At 40.7% G+C, this 16,339-nt stretch overlaps 1 protein-coding gene across 2 annotated transcripts in view; it reads left to right on the top strand.

Annotated features, from left to right (window-relative positions):
* The first annotated feature begins 120 nt into the window (after nucleotides 1–120).
* Nucleotides 121–16,339, top strand: part of LIMS1 (LIM zinc finger domain containing 1) — a 152,778-nt gene continuing 136,559 nt past the window's right edge. For both annotated transcript variants that reach the window (XM_030827930.1, XM_030827929.1), the window contains exon 1: nucleotides 121–327. In XM_030827930.1, coding sequence (XP_030683790.1) covers nucleotides 296–327 — 32 coding nt within the window. In that variant the 5' untranslated portion in view covers nucleotides 121–295. The remainder of the gene's footprint in view (nucleotides 328–16,339) is intronic.

The following is a 16,339-nucleotide window of genomic DNA, read 5'->3' as shown; positions in this document are numbered from 1 at the left end:
CCCCCCCCCCCCCCCCCCGCCCTCGCGCCCACCTCTCCAGTCCTCGCCCTCCCGCGCCTGCCCCGCCAGTCCCCGCCCCTCCTCGCCCGGACACTCCCGCCCCTCCCCGCCTTCCCGCGCGGCCCGCCTCGCCTTCCCCCGCCTAGCGCGCTCCCGTGCGGCCCGCCCCTGGCCCTCCTCCCCTTCCTGCTCCGGGCCCGCCAGTAGTCGGCCGCGGCGGCGAGGGACTAGGACGCGGCTGGAGAGGCGCCGGGAGACGAGGGGCTGAGAGACGGCGGCGGCCGAAAGCGGAAAGATGCTGGGCGTGGCGGCCGGGATGACCCACAGGTACCGGCCACGCCGCGCGGCGCCCGCCACGTCCGCCCTGCAGCTCCCGGCGGGCCTTCGGGCCGGGCCGGGCCTGACGCGGGCGGGCGGCCGGGTTTTACCCGCGGCCTCCCTGCGGCCTCTCCCGGGCGGCCTGGAGCCTGGACCCCCCAGCGCTCGGGTGGCGGCGTGGCTGCGTGCGGGCCCACGGAGGAGACGGCTGCTGTTCATTCCCGGGTGTCCGCAGTGGCACAGGCGCTGACGCCGCCCCGCTGCGCCGAGAGTTCCTTAAGACAAATCAGTATTTGTCGAGCTAATCATTTATCTTCTAACAGTAGGGATCAGCGGGTCGCAGATGTCTTGGTCTCAGGACCCCTCTTGGGACTAGAGGACCTGCAAGGGTGGCTATCTCCATAGACTGTACTAGAAAGGAAAACTGAGACACTGAAGTTACTATTAACTCATTGAATAAATCCGTGGAATGTTAACGTACATACCACATTTTTATGCAGCATAGGGTTTTGCTAAAACAAGAGTTCGTGGGACGACTGGCGTCCTTTACAGTTTGCGAATCTCGAGTTGTCTGACTTAGTAGGGACAACTGCGTTCTCCCATCTGCTTTGCAGTTCAGTCTGTTGCGGTATGTTTTCATATGAAGAAAATCTAATCTTACACAGATTGTAGTTGGAAAAGCGAGTACTGTCTTAATAGCTGTTTCAGATAATTATGGGTATTCTTTATTACTACACCAAAACTACGTTAAGTGGAGGTTTCTCAAAGGCTGGTTTGGACGTGGAATCTGAAGCTACTGTCAGTGGACTTTTCACACAGTTTCGTTAAAATTCCTTGGTCTGTCTTGCAGTTCGAATGCAGCTGAAGCTCCTGTTAGTGGCCTTTGCACACAGTTACGTTAAAATTCCTTGGTCTGTCTTGCAGTTTGAATGCAGCTGTTACCCATTGTAACACCATGTATTTGTCGTTTGGAAAATATTGGCTCACTGAGTTTGGCAGATCCCAAGCTGACACATTTCATTAATAGCGCCGAATAACATTCGTTACCATCACTATTGATTTCATTAGGAAAGTCTTTATGTTAAAATCCATCGGATACAAAGTGGTGTTTACAAATTTTCCAAAATTTCAATTTTCTGTTGAAAGCTTGCTTTTTATCATTGGAAACAAAATATTTCCAGTTGTTTTCCTCAAAGTGACAGACTCATTTCGTTCAATTTCAAGGAAATGTCTGGCAATACAGGTTTAAATAACCCTAGTTTGTCAGTTGTTCTTTCCCGTAAAAATGGTATTTCATGACACAAGCAAGTTAATTCAGCTCATCTCTCTATTACAGAAGTGCACACCTGCCATTTGGTCACAAGTAACAAAAAAGAGTCGAAGCTCAAGTTTTGATAACAATAATTTGTACTCCTTCATCATGGACTTTTTTCCTTAAAAAAAAGTATTGACTAGTAAGTTGATATAAAATTTAAAGTATTTGTGAGATATTAAGAATAACGGATATGTAGTGTAATAAAGGAGATAATAGTTTCCTTTTAAGACCTTCAAACCTCTCTGGTCCAGTGTCTCTCCCCATCCTATCCCCTTACCATCCTGAATTTACCATGAGTAATTTACTTTTGGGAGGGAGAGTAATAAGTTCATTCAAATTATTGTGCATCCATAACTATCATACATGTCCAGAAATCTTTATCTTACAAAACTGAAACTCTGTACCTATTAAACATTAACTCTCCATTCCCCTCCTCCCGCCAGTCCCTGGCAGCCATCGTTCTAATTTCTGTCTATGGCTTTGACTACTGCTGGTACCTCATATCTCATGTAAGTGGAATCATACACTATTTGCTGTGCATGTCATAGTTTGTTCCTTTTTGTTGCTCAGTAGTGCTCCATGGTATGGATGTACAGCAGTTTAACTGTTCACATGTTGAAGGACATTCAGGCTGTTAGTTTTGGGCTATTAAGAAAGCCACTACGAACAAATAGACAGGTGTTTGTTGTTGTTTGTATTTTTTTGGTAGAGACAGGGTTTCGCCATATTGTCCAGGCTAGTCTAGGGGTTCCAAACTCCTGGGTTCCAGCAATCCACCCACCTCAGCCTCCCAAAGTGCTGGAATTTTGGAGCCACTGTGCTCGACCTGTCTAGGTTTTAAGTGAATGTAAGTTTTCCTTTTCTGGGATAAATGTCCAAGAGTGTGCAATTGTGAGGTTGTACAGAAATTGTATGTTTAGTTTTTTGAGAAACTGACAGTTTTTTTTCCAGCATGACTGTACCATTTCACTTAAAAAGTGAAATTGACATTATTTTCCTGTGAGTACATAGAGGTAAAGAATTCAGGAACGCTACCATGGCCCTCTTTAGTGCTAAGCGGCCAGCAGTTGTACCGACTGTTGTTTTTGCACTACCTGTGTGTCAACACAGTGCACAATGCTACAGTGACTTCTTAGGAATATCTTAGTATGATGAAAATAGTTTTGATCTCTCAGACCCCTTAAAAAGGTCATGGAGACCCTCAGGGGTTCAAGGCCATACTTTATTTATTTATTTTTTTCTAGCAATTCCATTTATTGGAATTTATCTAAAGGATAACTGGATAAGCACACGAAAATGTATACATTAGGATGTTCATCACAGCCTTTATAACTTAAATGTCCATCAGTGGGGACTAAAAATACAGTATCTCTTAGTACAACAGAATATTTTGCAGCTTTAACAATGATGATAATTAGGTTAGCGTTTACTGACGTGGAAAAAGCAGGATACTAATGAGTAATAGGAAACCCTATTTTTCTAGAATATATATAATGTGTACACATCCATAGGAGAAAAAGTGAAGAACACTATACAGCAATATATTAACAGTGGTTGTGTCTGAAAGACCAGCTTATGAGTAATAATTACCTATAATTACCTGTTCTTTATATTTTTCTGTGTGATCTGAATTTTTTTCAATGAAAAATTTTTATCTTTTTTTTTTTTTTTTTTTTTTTTTAACAGGGTCTCACTTTGCCACCCAGGCTGGGATGCAATGGCATGATCACAAGACTCTGTCTCAAAAAAAAAAATACTTTCTTTTAAATTGTACTTTCATCATACTTTTTATACAAATAAATTCACATCTTTTAACATTTTATTAAGACTCACCTCACACCTCTAAACTGTTAGTGGCATGCCAAATGTTACAACTAAAATTGAACTTCTGAAGGCCATACTTTAAGAACCACTGTTAAAGACATAATCCTAAATGATGAGGGATATGCAGGTACTGGGGATATTTAAAAAGGAACAAATACAAGGTTTCTCTTAAAACTGCTCTTGAATGTTTGTGGTAGTGTGTGCCTTGTAGTTTTGGGTAGTTTTAGTAGGACGTAATAACTAAGACTTGGACCACCATGGAAGAAGCAACTTTCTGCCTTTCAGGATTTTCCCCGATAAGAAAATGGCCAGTGCCATTATGAAGAGGGAAAATGCCATGGGCCTAAGTGTCTTCACACTTTTCAGTGCTCTGTGCCTGTTTGTATGGTGAAAAAATCGAACTGTTGATTTTTAAAAAAGCTAAGGAAAGTTTGGTGGTAGAAAAGATCATTTCAGTTTTGGTGGTTCCGTTTCTTGCAGGCTTAGAGAAAACTGTCCATCAGGATTGTGCTGTCTTGATTTTATTTGATCATTCCCACCCTTTTCCCTTTGCTGTAGCCCCTTGACCTGTCTCCTGGGCAGTTCTTTCCTTTGCTAAATGTGAGTACAACAAGTAGGCTTTCCTTTCCTCCTAGAGAGGGGGACCTTGGAGCCCCTCCACTGGGTCTGAGAAACTTCCATAGCTACAGCAGATCAGTAACAGGAGAGCGGAGCTTTACTCTGAAAGCCTCTATTTTCAATAATGTTGTTTGCTCTTTGGATAATCATTTAAACAAATAAACCTCAGTATAGGTCATGTTCTTACCTAGGTTTGCACTTAAATAGAAGGAAAAACATCCCAAACCATTTTGTCAGTTTTATAGTTCTCATAACTACACTTTAAGCTGTGGTTTTCCACGCACAGGGATGTCGTCTACATTATATGCTGGACTGTTGCCACATTGTCTTCCAAAAACTTTAAGACACTTGAGAAGCAGGAGCTGCACTACCTGTTGCCATATACTGTGCATTCTTCAGCAACAGAGGTTTTCTTTTCCCTCTTTCTGATATAATCTCATCTCTTTTATTTGATCATATCACACATTTCCACCCTGGAGCTTACTGCAGGGATGAGTAAGGGAGTCATTTTCCTGCATCTTTTTTCATGTTGGAGCATGTTTTGGAGCTTGATGAGTCTTCAGTGACATTTAACGGTGGGGCAGGGCAGCTGCAGATAAAGCAAGGGCTGAAGAGTGCATTCTGTGAGAGGTAGGAAGAAAGCTGAAGGCAGTAGTTCAGCTGCTGGGAGTGTGTGCTTGGCAGTGGGAGGCACGGGACACAGCATCAGCACACCAGGAGTCCAGGGCTTTCAGGATGTCTGAGTAGCAGGCCAGGTAAAGCAAGATAACAGACAACATGCATTTACAAGTAATGTTTACACATACTTTCCCTTTCTACAAAAATGGAATCATAGTCATACTATTCTGCAATTGCTTTTTATAGTATTAAAAAAGTTACAGGAAAATATGCAAAACAAAATTTACTATTTTAACCATTTTTAAGTGTACAGTTCTGTGGCATTATGTACATTCACGTTGCTGTGCAACCATCACTACCCTTCCTTCCGAGAACTTTTTCATCTTCCCAGACTGAAACTCTGTGTCCAGTAAATACCAACTCCCCATTTCTTGCAATTGCTTTTTTACTTCAACAAGCTGTCTTAGAGTGGTGTGTCTGAGTTTACCTTATGTTTTTTAACCTTAGTTTTAATGGCTGCATAGTATTTCACAGCGTACATGTGATATGATTTATACATCCAGTCCTTGACTAGTGGTTATTTGGGTTCTATTTTTTAATTATTACAAACACTTTGAACATCTCTGCCAGAGTGTTTTTTGTTTTGTTTTGTTTTTGAGACAAGGTCTCACTCTGTCACCCAGGCTGGAGTAAAGTGGTGCAGTCATGGCTCACTTAAGCCTCAACCTCCTGGGGTCAGGTGATCCTTTCACCTTAGCCTTCCGAATAGCTGGGACAACAGGTGCATGCCACTATGCCCGGCTAATATTTTGTATTTTTTGTAGTGACAGGGTTTCCCCATGTTGCCCAGCCTAGTCTTGAATTCCTGGCCTCAAGTGATCCGCCCTCCTCAGCCTCTCAAAGTTCTGGGATTACAGGCGTGAGCCACTGCTCCCAGCTACCAGAGTTTTCATAGCTTTCTGAGTGTAGTTAATGTGTACATGAGTGGTTGGGTCCGTGTTCTAGTCCTAGTTCTGTCCCTTCGTGGCTCTTTGACGTTGGCCCTGTCAGCATCTTTAAGCCTCAGATTCTTAACTTATAAAGTAATCCCACCTATCTCAGAGGTTGTTGTGATAACTAAATATGAAGGCAAATGCAAATATTTCTGAAAGGATACAGATGAATTTTTAGTGATTGTTGCTTCTGGAGAGGGAGTCTAGGCACCTGAGAATCCAGGATGAGAGGGAAATTTTTTGTTGTATAGCTTTTTGTACTGTTTTGATTTTTAAAATCATGTGTATGTTTTCATTTTTAAACCATTTAACACCATGCCAGGAACATAGTAGATGCTCAATGAAGTCATCGTTTCCCATCATCCTGGTTCTTTTCCCCTGGACTTATACTGCTGCTAATGGCACCTAACATGGTTGCTTTTGTTTCTTCCTGTCCTTCCCTCCCTATAACCACCTTCTTGCTGAGTTCTTACCTTCGAATTTTCTCTTGAATCCATCGTTTTCTTTTTTCACTCCTTTCTTACTGATTTCGTTTTCACCCTGGTTCTGAAAATCTTTCAAATGAACATAAGATGACAGTATTAAGGCTGAGAAAGACTTGAGAGAATGCAGAGCCAGTGCCCTGTGGACTGTAAACTTATTCCAACTGGTTGGAAAAAAAAATCCAGGCACATATTAAGTGTTTGAAGTGGAACAAATAATGTTTTGTGAATTTTTCTAATTTTCATTTAAATGTTGATAAAGTACAGAATTTTTTTTTTTTTTTTGAGATGGAGTCTTGCTTTGTTGCCCAGGCTGGAGTGCAGTGGCGCCATCTCAGCTCACTGCAAGCTCCGCCTCCCGGGTTCATGCCATTCTCCTTCCTCAGCTTCTCGAGTAGCTGGGACTACAGGCATCTGCCACAACACCCGGCTAATTTTTTGTATTTTTAGTAGAGATGGAGTTTCACTGTGTTAGCCAGGATGGTCTCGACCTCCTGACCTTGTGATCCGCCCTCCTTGGCCTCCCAAAGTGCTGGGATTACAGACTTGAGCCACCGCCCCTGGCTAATAAAGTACAGATTCTTTTAAAGGGTTTGTGGAATTCGTGGTAGTATTTATATAGTGCGTGCTTTATCTGTTAACATGTGCTAAGAAGACAATCATGGTGATACGAAGATCTAAGAAAATTTATTTAACATTTAAAAAGTGGGTTTATATATGAAAAAGCTGGAACCTACTGAACTAATGCACTTTAGTGGGTCCCCTGCATTAGCCCTTTATTTAAATACACTGCTTCTTTATTTTACAGGACAGGGTTTGCCTAGGAGGTAAAATAGTTTATTCAAGGCCGAAAGTGAGTTAACAGCAGGGTTAGGAATACAGCCCAAGATGTAGTTGTATTGTGGGGTCTCCTCTGCTATATTACGCTGGTTTGCTCTGTTACTTTATTCACATTGCATTGTTACAGTTTGTTGTATGTATATATATATTTTATCTTTTTGTCTACAGTATATAGTAAATACCTTGAGGACCAAGACCTATAGCTGAGCCCATTAACATAGTACATTTGGAAATGTCTGAATGAATTATGGATATTGGCCCAGAATTGTTCTATTACAGATGTCCTGGATGTCAGTCTCTTTCAAGTGATTCCTTTTGAAGAACACTTCAAAAGTGTTGTTGAAGACCTGGTATTCCTAGCCACATGTGCTGGTGCTTGCAACTTTTTCCTCCCCAGAGAGATCCCTTCCTATTGATGGGCTTCCTTACTGATGCATCAGCTAAGTGACAAATGTTACCAACTACTTAAACAGATACGTTTATTTCTCATTGGTAAATGTAGTTGTTGTTTTGTTTTTGTTTGCTTACTTTTAAAGCTGGGCACATTGCTGTCCCTTATAAAATCTGCCTTGTTAATACAGTGAGGAAGGGAGGGAGAATGGACATTGGGTAGGCAGTTGCAGCTTTTGCCACAGCTGGCTGTTTCTCCTTCTCAGTGCAGTAGATTCAACAGGATTTGTTTTTCTGTGCAGGTACAGTGCAGGTGCACCTGACTGATCTGTCATTCATGTTGGTTTCAGATTTTTCTAAAGAACTACTTTGATCACGTATTTTCAAAATATTGAGAAGCTGCTTATTGCCTGTCAGGTAGGTCCAAACTCCAGCGCCTGGAATTTAAGGCTGTTTGTGATCTGGCCCAACCCATCTTCATAGCCTTGTCACACACTATTTCCTTAGCCTTTATCTCTCTAACCCACTGCCTTTTTCTGAAAATGATGATTTCCTGCCTCAGTGCTGTTCATGCCCTTCTCTGGGCCTGGAAAATCATCACCTTTTGTGTTTTCTTGGCAGCGGGGACAAAATTGCCACTTCTCTCATAAAATAACGAATTCCTGGAGCATTAATTTAGCCCCCACTGTGTAGTAGGGAATTAGGGATTCAGAGCTTTTTCTGTTCTCCCAAAGCATTTTGAATTCTTTTTTGGTAATTACCAATTTCTGTTTTGTTTTATAGTTTTTTGTATATAGGCCTAATCTTTTCTGCCAAAGTGTAATCTCTGGAAGTAAAGGAATGTCTTAATCAAATTTGTTAAATATCCAAAGAAAAACAAGCTGGACAGTAGGCTTTATTTCTCCTTTTATTTGTTAGTGAATCAAAAAGTTCAGGGCTAGCTCTGCTTAGTGTCTTTGACATTGTTTGAATAAATTCACAAAACTTTGAGTAAGACAGGATCATTTTCTTTGGTTTAGCTTGACTCTACAGTGTATTACAGACTGCTGGCAGAGACCCAACATCATGAAACATTTAGGAGAAATTCAGATGATATTTAGGCATCCTTGTTTAGTTTAGTTTCCTCCTACGCCACTCTTTTGGAAACTCTGTTAGTCATAACCACCTTTTCTTAATTACCTACTTCCACACAAATACCTTAAAGATATTGTTTTATATAATCTTACCATCACAGCCACACCATGAAGTAGGATCTTTATTTTACAGATAAGGAAACCAAGCTCAAGTCATACAATTAGTGACAGCTGGGGTTCATACTGAAGTGCCCTGTAGAGCCCTGTGTCTCCTCACTTCATGTCACTGGTCAAAAAGAGGTCACAGCTCGCTAATTGTTTTTCCAAGTCTCAGGGCTTTTTCTTGGCATGTCCAGACAACCTATCCAGTTTTACTCCCTACTACCCTTACACTTACATCATCTTATTGCCAACCATACCACAGTCCTTCTTTCTGAACTTGATTTTTGTTACTCTGCTAGGAGTAGCTTTTCCTTTTTTAAGGGGGTAGGAGTTCCCAAGTCTTACACTCAAGTCCCAGCTTAAACTCCTCTGTCTTGAAGATGACTTCCTTGGCTGCTTCAACACCTATTAGGCTTTCTTTTCTTGACCTCCTGGAGAATGCATTGGGTAAGATTCAGTTCTGTACCCAAATTTAGTGTGTCTGTATTTGTATGCAACACACAAACTTCATTATTTTTATTTGAACTCTTGGCTGTGCTTGCATATGTGAAAGTGATATTTACAAATTTTGGAACACATCTTTCAATACAGTTTGTGTCCATTATATACACTGTACTGTGCTATAGGGCATGGGGTATACAGCTGTAATAGAGTGAAGGATACATTGTCTGATATTGTAGCTTTGTATGTACAAGTCCCATAAGAGACTGTTTAAAAAGTCTTTTAGAAATTTGGCTGGGCATGGTGGCTCACACCTATAATCTCAGCACTTTGGGAGGCTGAGGCGAGAGGATCGCTTGAGCCCAGGAGTTCAAGATGAGCCTGGGCAACATAGTGATACCCCCCATCTCTACAAAAAATTTTAAAATTAGCTGGGCATGGTGGCACATGCCCATAGTCCTGTGGCAGGCTAGGTCTCACTAATGCAGGCCTCCATAACAACTGTTTCAATACTGACTGAGTGGTTAAGTGAAATAGTAAAAGCTAAAAAAGCCAGTGCCCTTATCAAAGGCTGGACTGTAACGGAAACTTACCAAGAGTTTTGCCTAGGCCTTTCCTGGGCCTTAAAGTATGACAAAATAACAAAAGAATTCTTAACAGGACCCTTTTAGGATTAAACAAATTTTATTGTGGGTCTGAAGAAACTAACCCAAACTTCTGTGATTTAGTAGGAGACAAGATAAGGGTAATCACCTCAGCACCTGGACCCATTTAGATGAAGTAAATTTACTGAGGATCCAGAAGAAGGTCTCCAGCACTCAGACATTAGTTATAAATTAAAAGAAGTTAATCACTTATGTCTTCAGGTGAATGCACACTTACACATAGACATACAGCTTAGAAGGTATATAAGCTCTGGAAAACTGCAATTTTGAGTTGGTCTGGTGATAATTTCCAGGCGTTCTCCCTGTAACTGGTTGCAGAAATAAAAACTCTCTTCCTCCCCAGTTCGTCTGCATCTCGTTACTGGGCCACGAGAAATAGCAGCCCGACCCTCAGTTTGGTCCAGGAACAGTCCCAGCTACTCAGAAGGCTGAGGTGGGAGGATCACTTGAGCCTGGGAGGTTGAGTCTTGCCACTGCACTCCAGCCTGGGCAACACAGCAAGACTCTTTCTCTCCCTCTCTCTTTTCTCTCTTCTCTCTTTCCCTGTCTCTCTCAAAAAAGAAAAAAGAAATTTAAAGGAGGAAGTGGTAATTTGTTACTAGTTATTATAGATTAGTTGTTACTTATTGAAGACATTAGGACCAGTCAAATGTTATTGGATTCTTAGCAGGTAGAGGTGTATTGGTCATTGTAGGGTTCAGCCAGAGGCCTGGCTTATTTGGAATGTTGTAGGGAAAATTCAAGAATCAGGGAGAACAGTGCTCTCAAAACATGGGCTGCAGACTTCTCATGGCATGGGGTTCATGCTAAAAATGCTGATTGCTCAGCCTCATCCCATACTTCTTGAGGAAGGAATGTCATGAAATCTATGCTTTTTAATGTTTTATTATGGAGGATTTCAAACATATACAAAAATACAGAGAATAATGTGTCTCCGTGTGTTTCCGCTCAACTTCAACAATTATTATTATTATTTTATTTATTTATTTTTGAGGTGATGTTTTTGCTCTCTTGCCCAGGCTGGAGTGCAGTGGCGCTCTTGGCTTATTGCAACCTCTGCCTCTTGGGTTCAAGCAATTCTCCTGCCTCAGCCTCCCAAGTAGCTGGGATTACAGGTGCCTACCACCACGCCTGGCTAATTTTTGTACTTTTAATAGAGACGGGTTTTCACCATGTGGGCCAGGCTGGTCTCAAACTCTTAACCTCAGGTGATTCACCCACTTTGGCCTCCCAAAGTGCAAGGATTACAGGTGTGAGCCACCACACTGGGCCAGCCTCAATAATTATTGACTGATGGTAAATCTTTGACTGAAGGCCAATCTTTTTTCACTCTTCTCTCCCCTGTGTCATATTATAGATTTTAATATGTATCCTTAAAAGGTAAGGACTCTTCAAAAAACTGTTTAAATATAACCTCAGCATCACACCTGAAAAAGATTAAGTAGTAATTCCTTGATATCATCAACCACACAGTAAGTGTTTAAATTTCTATTTATCCCAAACATCGATTTTATTTTGTGGTTTTTCTAAATTGAGATCTGAATAAGGTTCACAAATTTGATAGGTTGATAAGTCTTTTAGTCTCTTTTAACATATAAGTACACCTTCCATCTTTTTCTTTTCTCTTGTGATTTTGTTGTTGCTGTTGTTGAAGAAATTGCGTGGTTATCTTGAAGAATTTCCTGCCATCTGGATTTACCAGCTTATATCCTCAGGGTACATGGCTTAACATCCATATATATATAGTTTTGTTGCCCAGGCAGGAGTGCAGTGGCTTGATGTCGGCTCACTGCAACCTCCGCCTCCCGGGTGCAAGCGATTCTCCTCCTTCAGCCCCCCAAGTAGCTGGGATTACAGGCATCTGCCACCTCGCCTGGCTAATTTTTTGTATTTTTAGTAGAGACGGGGTTTCACCATGTTGGCCTGGCTGGTCTTGAACTCCTGACCTCAGGTGATCCACCCGCCTCGGCTTCCCAAAGTGCAGCGATTACAGGCCTGAGTCACCGCTCTGGTGCATCCTCTATTATATTAATAGATTCTGTAAATTGGTAGTTGGATCTAAAAAAGCAGTTCTCAGTTCTTGGTCTTGGGGACCACTTTACTCTCTTAAAAATTATTGAGGACTGCCGTGTCTTTTGGAAATAGGTAACTTGTTTGCTCTTAAGGGCTCATAGCTGGAGGAGAATTTGCCTCAGGATGAATGGTGCCTTGAGTCTTACCCATATCTGATTCAGATGCGCCTCTTTCATAATAAATGGGAAAATGACAGAACTATTTTACCTCACAGGCTGTACAAAAACAGGGACAGGCTGGTTTGGCCTCTGGACCCCACTTTGCAGACTTTCAATCTAGATTATTATTAATGCATTGGGGGTTTGAAAGATGGAAATATTCTAATTGTTATTGAAGACGTTGCAGGTCCTAGCTGCTGTACTTCTAAAAAGAGAAGCCCTCCTTAACTATTTAGTAATCTGATGATACAATCTGACAGATTACACATCACTCTTATGTTGTTAGCATGTAATCCTGTCTAGTCTCCTACTCAATAATATGTGTATTGCCTTAGCATATATCACTTTAGTATAATACTGGTGTATAGAATCTGTGCTCCAAAAGTACATTGTCTGTGGTATCTAGACAGTCCTTCACTTTTGGATGCTTTAGGTTTACAGAGTACTAAATTAGGGTTGAGGTGTCACTTTCTGACTTGGACTAGTGATTGTTTTCCCTTGCTCTCGGGCTGCTGCCTTCTTTTTTTGTTGTTGTTGTTTTTAGGAGACAGAGTCTTACTCTGTCCTCGAGGCTGGAGTGTGTGCAGTGGATCGATCATAGCTCACTGTAAACCTTGAACTCCTGGGCTCAAGGGGTCCTCCTGCCTCAGCCTCCCAAAATGCTGGGATTACATGTGTGAGCCACAGTGCCTGGGCCGCCCTCCTACTCTATAAGTGAATGTTGCTTTTGTATTATGAGCCCCTCTGGTTAGGATGGCATCTGCACTTCTTGGAAGTCCACTGGAATGGTGATAACTTCTCACTCATATTAAGTGATCGCTGTTCATTGGCTGATTGGCATTCCATCATTAATGTTTGGGTCATTTATAGCTAAACCAGCAGAGCCTAGCAGATCATTCTCTAGCCTGTTTAATTTGAGTAATCTTTTTTTTTTAAAAGACAATGGTATAAATAGTTTTATGTTAAATATCGTACAGACTTTGAAATGTTCAATGAAAGATAGAAGGAAGATAATCTCTAAAGGGCAAAGTGAGTTGGTTATAGAGACTTCAATAAAGCACCTGTAAATTATTTGGGTGTCAATACTGTGCATGTTTTATAATGGAGAATAAAGTTTCCTTAATGATGCTTGTGTTTGAAGTATAACGTTTTGCTTTTCAGTAATGGTCTCCCTGACTATAATTGTGTCTATAACTTTAGTTTGTTACGGAAAAAATGAAATGGCTGATAGATAAGAGTTCTGATTTCATTATAAGGTAAGAAGAAGGGCTGATGGAGTTCATTGGGGGAGTTGTGGTTTGAAGTTGTTTAATGTAAATTTTGAATAAAGGTTTTACCTTGCGCCTTGGATTACAAAGGTGCAGTTAGACTTTGACTTCAACACAAAACTGCTTCCACACTTACTGATAGTGTTGTTAAACTCTTAAGTTGCTGGGAAATAGGCCAAGTCCTGTTGTGGATCGGGTGGTGGATGGTCAGGCAGGACATCCTTAGGGATTGCCCTGCTGTACCCTTCATCACCAAGGGATGGTGTAGGGCAGAGGTGGAATTGATGAGGTTGAGGGTGTCTTTCTCTTCAAACCCTTAGAACATGATGCTTAGTGTCTCTGGCATAGGTCAGTTTGCTAACTGCTGGCTCCAAGAGGCTGGACACTCTCTTGGGTGGGGTAGTTCTTTCATAGCTGGGCCCACAACACAGATGCAGAAAGAGACAGGTAAAAATGACAGGTGCTAAGCCCATAGTTAGCCAAGAGGGACCGTTGGCAGTTTGACTTATGTCTTCCATCCAGTTGAGATTTGTTCTTTGAGTGTCCTAGAAGCTAAAGCATAAGAATATAGGTTAAAATTTAGCCTGGTTCCTCAGGCTTGTGTTGAACGCCTCTTTCTGTTATTCTAATGGGAAGTTTCAGAACAAAACAATTATTCATTCTCCACTTTCAAATTTTCTCCTTGACAGAGTGTGTGGAGGAAATAGTGCCCAAAATACCAGAGTTTAAGGTCATTGCCTACATTAGAATATATCGGTTCCCTTGGGTTTTACTGGATTGCTCTCAGAATATTTCTTTAGAATACAATACAGACTTTGTCATATTGAAGCATGTTTTAGGGAATATATAGTAGTCTTAATTAGAATCTGGAGATGGAGTAATTCATCCGTCAAATGAGTAGCCTTTTGTTTTAGGAGTGTGGGTAGTGATATTTTTGCAATAGCCATGAAACCTTTGTAAACATGGCTAGAGACTGGTTTTCTCTTTTTAAAAATGGGTTCAAGAAAGTAGGAGCTTTGTGACTAGCCCCGTGAAATCTGGAAAGCTGTGTTCACACTTAGCCCATTTCAGGTCATTTAATGTATTTACGTGACTGAGGATAATGGTGGAAAAATGTGGTTAAAGATTTTAAAATGATAGATATCTAGGACACTAGGCTACCTGGTTAATAAGATGGTTGAGAATTACAATGATATAACTTTGAGGTGGGTGTAAGGGTAATTTCTGAAACAATTTTAACAATGTTTGGGTTTTTTTTTCTTTTTTTTCAATGCTGGCTAACCTACATCAGGAAATGAGAACTTTTTTGTCTTTTGGGCATTTGCCAGATCTATACGAAGCATGAAACATCTGCAGATGTCTGTTTAACACAATTTCTTTATACTTCGTAATGGAATGTTTTAACCCTGAGCATGTGGTATATACTGTATGAAATCTACTTTGTTTTAGACCTGGGTTTTCCAGTATTCGTCAGGTGCTTTCCCTTTGGGAGTGGTATTCATGATGACAGAGGACATTGGTGAAGTGTAGAATGTGATGCTTAATTTTAATACAGAACTGTCTATTGAGTTTGATGAAAAACAAAACAACTTCCAGCAATTCCTCAAAATTTCAGAGGTCTGTTCCCTGCTCCCCCCACCAGCCCCCTGGCAAAGGGTCATTTTGGGACCGTGAGAACAGACAAAAACCACATCTCTGATAATTTGCTCATTCATTTAGAATGCTTTCTATGACGGAAGTTACGGCAATAGGTTTTGGAATGTGGAGGGTGATGGGAACTCCAAGGAAATAAGGCTTGGGAACTCCAAGAATATAAGGCTTGGGAACTTTTTAGAAATGCAGTTTTGTTTTGCACTGTCATGCTTTCCAGGATAAAGCATTACTGAGATTAGCTGAACAAATGAGATGAAAGCCAAAATATGCAGTTGGATATTTTAGATAAATTTTGATAAGATGTTACTTTCTAAGAATATAGCACTTTTCTACAAAAAGCTACTTACGCTTTTTGAGATACTTAAAAATCTCATGCTCATGGGACAGTGCATTGCATATAGTAGCCATTCAGTGAATACTTGTCAAATGAGTAAATAATGATGCGCAGTGTATTTTATTTGGTATATATGGCTTTTTGTTTGGTTTAGTGATATATTTGTGGGGTAGTTGCTAATAAGTAACCCTTCAGTTGACTTGACATTAAATTAGACATGGATTATTTCAGTAATACTGTACAAGCACAGTGTTTTTTTTTTGAGACGCAGTCTCGCTCTGTCGCTCAGGCTGGAGTGTAGTGGCACGATCTCGGCTCACTGCAACCTCTGCCTCCTGGGTTCAAGTGATTCTCCTGCCTCGCCCTCCCTAGTAGCTGGGACTACAGGCGTGTACCACCACGCCCAGCTAATTTTTGTGTTTTTTGTAGAGACAGGGTTTCCCCATGTTGGCCAGGATGGTAAGTACAGTGTTTGCTTTCTCCATTAGGAGGCAATGCAGGAACAAGTTACTTGATATGGGAAGAGGCTATATTTTAGATAAATGAAGCTTCCAGATTACTGGGTTAAATTTTTTAGCAGAAACATTAATTTTTTTCTTATGAATTTCCTCAACTTTCCATATTAACATGTAGCTTCAATACTATTAATCAGAGTTCCAAGTGGAATTCTTTTGGTAAAATGGACAGAATTATTATGAAGTTCGTTGAGAGGAATAAACAGGCAAGAATAGCAAAAAGCTAATTATTAAGAAGAAAGACAAATGGATAAAACCTGTTAGTAAAATAATTTCAGTATGTGTCAAGTTTAAAATGATTTATAACTTGTAATTCGTAATTTCTACTTTTGTTAATCAAATCTAAGAATGTGTGGAGAAAACTGGGTGTGAGTAGATTTTGGCAGCATTATTTATACTAGCAGAAAGTTTGAAACTATGTGGATAATAAAAGGATCACTTAAAATGCCTGATGATACCCTAGAGTTTAGTGAAATTATATAATATTTATCATATTTATTAAAGCTTTGTAATATTTTAATGTCATGACATGTTATTAAGAAAAACAGGATGTGAAACTATAAATATGGTATGATTAGAACTTTATAATGTTTAAACATA

Source organism: Nomascus leucogenys, chromosome 14, assembly GCF_006542625.1.
Source record: "Nomascus leucogenys isolate Asia chromosome 14, Asia_NLE_v1, whole genome shotgun sequence".
NCBI lineage: Eukaryota > Metazoa > Chordata > Mammalia > Primates > Hylobatidae > Nomascus > Nomascus leucogenys.
Note: the sequence above shows the minus strand (reverse complement) of the source record. Positions and strands in the feature narration are given on the sequence as shown.